Genomic DNA, 7,374 nt, shown 5'->3' on the forward strand with positions numbered 1-7,374 from the left:
AACACAATTAAGAACACAATCTGCACTAAAAAGTATGCCTTTGAAGTATGATGCATTAGGTGCTGCAACATAGCATTGTTTTGGCTGTAGGGATAGAACTCTGTTAGAGATAAGAAATTATTCACATTGCCTGTGAATCTTCTCTCCTTTGCATTTTTAGAAATCTTGTATCCTAAAGGTTCTTTTGTCACCTATTATACTGTTTTTAAATGGAGCCTTTGTCCATTTTATTCTGCTAAACCTGTGTGAAGACTACATAGGCATTAATGAGAATAGGATTATGCTTCTTCCCACTGCATTGCTTCTGTTCATGGAAGTTCTCATGGCATCACAGTAAATTTGCCTCAGTGAGATAGTGTTATCAACTTCATTGAAACAGCTATAGCTATTTGAAGGTTTTAGATCTCCTTTTTCTGTTCTGATCATCATTACTTTGGCTTTTTTTTCACAGTATGGCAACAAATTTGGGAGCAACAGTGCTAATCTCATTCTCATTCTCAAAGGTTCTTAAAAGAGGTTTTTCTGGGACATTTGCTCATGTTCTATAATTTCTTTTACCGAAAAATATGCAATACTCTTCTACCTAACACTAATGAATTGTACGTTTGCATAAGCTTTCCTTTTAGGATTTTTAATTACTTTTTATTTTCTTAGAAATCAATACAAGATGAAAAACGGAAACCAAGAAAAGAAAGGTAATTTTTTTCATTATCTCACTATTGTCATTCCAGTACTCTAGAATAGTTTTTAGCTGTACTTAACTGGGAGAATAAAGAATTGAAAAAAGAACAGTAATTTGGTGATTCACATGGGGACATGTATACAAAGTTAAAATGCAATTTTCATTGACTAAAATCCATTATAGATTTCAGCCATTCAGTTTTCCTAAAACATGGTCCTTTACCATGGGAACACAGGCATTATAATAAGGTCCACATCAAAGATAGTTCTGGCACAGAAAATAATTGAAGGTGCTTAAAATTCTAGTCCAAGCAAATGGGCAACCAGGGTTTTTTTGTCAACAAAAATACAAAGACTGTCAAAATTTTCTCCTAAAAATATATGAGTGTCTGGAAATAGGTAATGAAAAATTAAAACAATATCTATGAATAACAGCTAAAGAAGAGTAGCTGTTGAAATTTGAACCAGAAGTGTTTTCCTCCCAGTGTAGCTAACGTATTCCTATGGATCTCTGCAGAAAAGAAGGAAGCAATAGGTATATTCTGTCCTTCCCTATGTTAGATCCTTGTGTGTGCTGCAGACCTGGTTCACAGCTCCTGACATACATCATAGCCTCATTTTATTTGTGTTTCTATAGGAGGCTTTTCTGCTGCCCCCTCAGTGGCGCTGCTGTGGCACCGTGTGCGATGGCAGCCTGCTCATAGCTGCCAGATGAACGAGCTCTCTGCACTATCCTCAGCTGAGGTTGCAGAATACAAACTCCGTGGCTAAAATGTGTATCTTAGAGGATGTTGTATGACATTACATCTATATAAAATGTGCTTTGAACTTCGTTCAGCCACAATTTAAATTGCACTTGATTATGCCACAGCTTAGAGGATTGACCTTATGTCCACGTCCCCCATGTTTGGACTCTTTCAGCTTTTTTTCTCATGTCCTTTGGATCCTAGAAAAATTTCACACCTGTTGACTCCCGTCTAGGAGGAAAAAATAGCTAACACACCAAAATCTAGTGTTTACACCAAAATCTGGTGTTTTCTCTCACTGGCCTCAGTTAGGTTCCACTCATTTTAAATCTAGTTAACCAGTTCCCTGACTGCATCTTCTTTCATGTGCTGACTCTGTATTAACAGAACATAATAAGTTAAATAAATTAATTACTTCTGGTTTCAAACAACGTGAGGATTGAATTCTGAACTTCTCTATTCAGTTTCTTTTTTAAGATATTATTTCTTCCTTTAGCCAACTAAAATGGATCTTGGGATTGATTTTTTTTTTCTGTATGTATAATACCCTGGATAGCATTCACCTAACAAAATCAGAGATACTTGCATTATTGACACCCATATCTGAACTAGCTGCTTTAGACTCTCTTCTTGTACTCAGAGAAAAAAAAAATAGTCATCTTTAGCAAAATGATTCATCTCTTGCTCAAAGAGATATCTAAAATAGACCAGATGAATTATACCATAAAAATGCCTCTCTGCTGAGCCTAATGGCAAACCCAAACAACTTCAGTAATCTGTGTCTGCTTTATAAATATATAAAAGTATTTAGCATTTCAAAATTCTCAATATCTTCATTGTACAGCAGTCATACTTCAGAGACTGATTTTTTTGTGCCAATATATATTTCGCCTTAGATCCTCGACACATAAACAGAACTAATAATGGTGTTTGGTTGCCTTGGGTTTGTATGTTGAAAATAATATTGAAAAGTTAAAATGTTAACTTAGTGTTCGTATTTACTTACAGTCTGAGCAAAGTGCTAGATATAGATATCTACTACCAAGAAATTTCATCTCCAGACTCCACCCCCAAGGACAGCAGTACTACCACAAGAAGGAGGAGATACCCAATTGAGCGCAGGACTTCCATTTTACGAGCTACTGAGCGGTAATTCGTACAAAGTAGTAATAGGAAAAAATAAATATTGTCTTTGGTGACATATTCAAAATATTAATAAAAAGAAAATAAATGCACTTTCAAATTACACATAAATCTATTGTTTTAGATATGAAATTTTACCAAATTATCTTGCAAAACATATAGCTAAAATTTCCCATCTCAAAATGGGAATATCTGAAATATTCCCCATGCAAGAGGGATAAATGCCAGTGTGATTGATGTCCAGCCTAAGTGCCAGTTTTTGGTTTCCCGAAGACCAGGTGGGCAGAAATTCTGCATCTCTGATCTAAAATAAAATTAAACTGAAGCAGAACCTAAAAACTGTATTTCTGATTAGCTAGGTTTTAAATAGGGTGGACACGCCCCAGACTGTGTGCATGTTTTCTGCAGGTAAGACTCCAGCTTGACTGCCTCCTTCTCCTGCTGTCCTGTAGCAGCACAGGTGTCTGTAGCCTGCATGCACCTTGCCAAGGTGGACAGCCAGGAGAAAAACCCCAAAGGGAGGGTTTGCTCAACCTCCTCTCTTCCCACATGGATTTCATGGAGGGTGACCACTGCCAGGCTAAGGAAACTCATATTCTCACACACACTGCACATGCAAACACACATCTACGTGTCTTAATATAATTGTATCTTCCTGCATGTTCCCAAATATAAGAAAAGCTTGGAAAACTATCTAGGTCAAAGTCTTAAGGGAAATGCTAAGCCTCGGATGACTGCTGAATTTGAAAATGTATCTGTAGTAATAGCGAAAATGTTCGTAGAACATCTAGAATGTAGAATGTTTTGTGCACCTTCCATATTTCATTTCTGGCCTTTTTTCACGTAGGATCTAAAAAAGTAAAGACATGTAATTAAAAGTAATAATAACAGGGAATTACCATATAGTTCACAACCATTAGAAAATGTTGCATTTCTAAGGTGAAATGCACCAAATGCTATGACACCAAATCTGTCACCCCGAGGTCTGGTTTAGGTGAGTGAAAGTTTTGCTGCTGAGCTTACTAAAAGGAATTTCTTACCCTTTACTGTTTGCTGCTCTGATTGCAGCCTAAATAGCCATAGTGAAATGAAATATGTGTAACTTCTAAATTTACAGTTACCTCAGAGGGCAGATGAATGCAATTAATAAACATTTCTGCGCTTCAGTGTCTCTTGAACAAGGTCACCAGGGTATAAATACTATACAGCCATTTCAATCAACAGAAGTGAAACATTGAGTACTTTTTATTTAGCAGTTTACCTTTGACATTGGTATAGGACCAGTGGTGGGGGCACCTTAAGTGTAGAACACTACAAATTTTTGTAATTAATTCAGTCATTTACTTTTTAAATAACTGTCTTTTATTTTTAATCTTGCTCCAGTGTAACAGCTCATGCCACATCACTATTCAGCCTGTCAGACATGGCATCCAAAATGCATCTTGCCATCTGAAAATAAAATGAAATGAGATGGACGCTTACAGTGAGAGGCAGGTTAAATACAGAGCAAACAAATTTATGCCAACTGAAAATCTGTTGCAGTAACCATCGGGCAAATGCTACTGCAAAGCATCCCCATGCTCTCAACGTTTTTATGTCCCTTTATAATGTCCCTTCATAGAAGAACATGTTGTTCTTCTGTGTTCATCTGCTTCTAGCATATAATGTGTTTGTTCCAAGGTGCCTGTTTTGTGCAGCACAGGAAGAGGCCTAGCAAAGTCAGCTGATTTTTTTCCTCTCTCCTTTTGTTTTTCCCGCACAAGGGTGGAGGTTAAGCAGTCGATTAGGAGTGTTTGCCAAGGTAAATGTTTTGACTTTAATTTCTAAAACACTTCTGTGCTTAATCCCTAGGTCGAGGGTTGCAGAAAGACCCCTGGAAGAGAGCAAAGCTGAAGATAATCCCTATGACTACAGACGACTGCTGCGGAAGACCTCACAGCGCCGGCGCCTTATCCAGCAGTTCTAGCTGCTGCTGCTGCTCCTGCTGCCATTTGGCTTTTATTAGCATAATTTTTTTTTATCATTTTATACCATGTGTTTCCTTTCTTTTTTTTTTTTAATCTTCAGTGTTTCAAGTTTGTGTGTGTGTTCATCTGAATATGAATTACTGTGGTTTACAGCCCAACACCATTGCAAAGGGACACTGTCAGTCACATACCATTTTCTTCCCTAATATAAAAATCAGCTTTCTTTCATGTACCATTGCTAGATCCTAAAATTATTAAACAGCTTAAATCTAGTTTACTTTCCTCAGTGCATATTTCTTTTTTTTTCCATTTCATCAGTCTCATCCAATCAAAATAATAATTTACTTTATAGTTCCCTAGTTAAGCTTTCAAATTTCCATATGCACCTTCAGAAAAGCTTAGTTATTGTTTCTAATAAATTCTTTCACAGCAAAAATATATTTACAAGAGCACCATGGGGGAATTTCTGCTTATTTTAGTTTACATTGCCTAAATTTTGGGATGACCTGTTTGTGGCAAGTGTCCCTCTCATGAAAATTAACGTATATGATTAATTGGATAGCATACTATGGCAGCTTATTTCATTATTGACTTTACTGTAAAGCTAGTAGCCAGTTTTAAAGGTCAATATTGTGTGTATAATCTTTATGTTGGAGATGTCCATTTATGGGAAGTATATCCAGCCCTCTCCTCTGCCTCTGAGCTTTGTGACTAAGTGATGAACTTTTAAATCATGTTTGCTTTGTTCTCATTTGCATTAGATTTTTAGGAATCTTAATCTCTGGGGTACCAAGAAAGGAATAGAAATACACTCTCTGGTTGATTGCTGCTGAAATGTAATGATCATTCTTAATCAGTTCCACTAGAAATTAAATGAAAATAAAAGCAATAGCCACAGTGTTCAAATTTCCCCCTGATTCCTTATTCAAAAGACCTTATTTCACAGAAACCACACAGATAATTGCAGCGCTTCCTTTCAGGATTCATAATTGCCTGTTCCCAGCTGCAAAGCAAGAGAAGGCAAATTTCATGATGCCAGCATAAAGGCCTGATCCTACTCCGTTCCTCAGCTCTCCTAAATGTGACAATGGGCGGCAGCAGTCAGCCACAGGGGCTGGGTTTTGTCCATTCCCCACGCGCATTTGGCCTTCTCCCCAGAGACAGATAACCATCATTTCCTGATCTGTAACTAGTTACAAGGCTGTGCCCCAGATTAAAATGTACTGCAATGTAAAATTTGCTCTAAATTGTTAAAATTGTGAAATCGGTTTTAAAGTTGCTTTGTCATGTATTATTAAAACAGTAAATAAAAATGTACAAAGCAGTGATACAGTTGGTTGTGTCTGAATTACACCCAGAACCGATAAAACACTCTGGGCTGGGACATGAGTGAGCAAGGCAGGGAAGGGCTCTGAGCAGCCTCTGGCCGTGGGAAGATGGAGTTATTGTCTACATGCAAGCCAGTGTGATGCAGCAACTGGAACAGGCTGTAATTTCACACAAAGAGATGCCTGGACTGGTTTTCTTCTGCTTTCCCACCACGGCAGTGTTTTAAAGCATTGAGACATTTCTGTGAGGTCTCATGGCGGGACACTCCTCACAACCCTGTGGGTGCCTGCAGGGAGCAGAGATGCCCCGGGCTGAGCACAGGGCCTGGCTGCGAGCAGCGTGGGGGCCCTGCGTGGCCGGCGGTCTCGGCAGTGTCACATCCTGACTCGTGTGCTCCCCGCTGCCTCCCTCCAAGGCCAGCGCTTGAAATCCCTCCTGTGCCAGGGGAGAAGCAGCCGCGGCAGGGAAAGGCACCCCTGAGACGCGGCTGGTTTGGCTGCCTTCAGAGACGTCGGGAAGGGAATGGGAAGAGTTTTCTCGTGCTCTTCCCGTCTGGCCGCCGGGCCCTCTGCCTCCTCGGGGCTGGAGCGAGGATGGCGGTTCCAGAGGGGTCCCCATCTCGGAATGTTGCGGGGAGCGCCCGGGAGCGCCCCGGGGCTCCAGGGACACGCGGGGGCAGCCGCGGCGTCGCTCAAAGCTCCTCCCGCACGTCCCTACGAGCCGGGACGGCCCCGCCAGCCCGGGAGCAGCAGGGGCAGCGGGCCCCGGCCCGTGCGGGCCCCTCCACCTGCGCCCGGCCCGACGGGGCGCCCGCCGGTGGCTGTGGGCCGGGCCGATGGGACGCGGGGGCTCGGGGGCTCTCTATTCCCCACCCCGGGACCGCCGCCGCCCAGGAATGCCCTGCTCGCACGTGCGGAGGTGCCCCGGGGCAAAAGTGAGAGGTGTGGTGGGGGGATTTCCCTTCGCTTTGCATCTTAAAGGACTGAGGACACTTCCCCGTAGTCCCAACCTTTCCCTCCAGGTACCAGGCTGGACCACCGCGGCCGCCCGCCAACACTTAGAGAACTACCATTCCACTCCGCTCAGCGCCGGGCGGCACCGGGCAGCTCAGCCCGCTCCGGCCCATGGAAGGGTGAAGGCGGCACAGGCACCCTCGCTCGCCCTAGCCCCCCAAGGCAGCTGCAGCCCCAGCGCAAGCAGCGCCCACAGCCCCGAGCGCTACCGTGCTCCCACCGCCGCCCCCCGATGCGGCGTGCGGGCACCCCTTGGCACAGCCGCCGCGGTGGCCGCTGACGGCCTCAGCGGTCACCTGTTCCGCGGAGCCGCCCGCCCCGTCCCGGGCAGCAGCGCCTGCGGCCGCTCGGCGGAGCGCGCCCCGGGGGCGCCCACGGGAGACGCTCCCACCCACGCGTGCCCGGGGCGCGCCCGCCCCTCCGCCTGCCGCCGCCTGGCGCAGCCGCGCACTTACACCCCGCACACTCACACTCACGCACACTCGCTCCGGCCGC

The 7,374-nt window shown here is 43.5% G+C and overlaps 1 protein-coding gene across 2 annotated transcripts in view; it reads left to right on the top strand.

Annotated features, from left to right (window-relative positions):
* Nucleotides 1-5,851, top strand: part of MYO3A (myosin IIIA) — a 114,751-nt gene extending 108,900 nt beyond the window's left edge. For both annotated transcript variants that reach the window (XM_063414027.1, XM_063414037.1), the window contains 3 exons: nucleotides 655-695; nucleotides 2,436-2,576; nucleotides 4,422-5,851. In XM_063414027.1, coding sequence (XP_063270097.1) covers nucleotides 655-695; nucleotides 2,436-2,576; nucleotides 4,422-4,536 — 297 coding nt within the window. In that variant the 3' untranslated portion in view covers nucleotides 4,537-5,851. The remainder of the gene's footprint in view (nucleotides 1-654; nucleotides 696-2,435; nucleotides 2,577-4,421) is intronic.
* Nucleotides 5,852-7,374: the final 1,523 nt, after the last annotated feature.

The sequence above is a fragment of the Prinia subflava genome, chromosome 1 (genome assembly GCF_021018805.1).
Source record: "Prinia subflava isolate CZ2003 ecotype Zambia chromosome 1, Cam_Psub_1.2, whole genome shotgun sequence".
Classification (NCBI taxonomy): domain Eukaryota; kingdom Metazoa; phylum Chordata; class Aves; order Passeriformes; family Cisticolidae; genus Prinia; species Prinia subflava.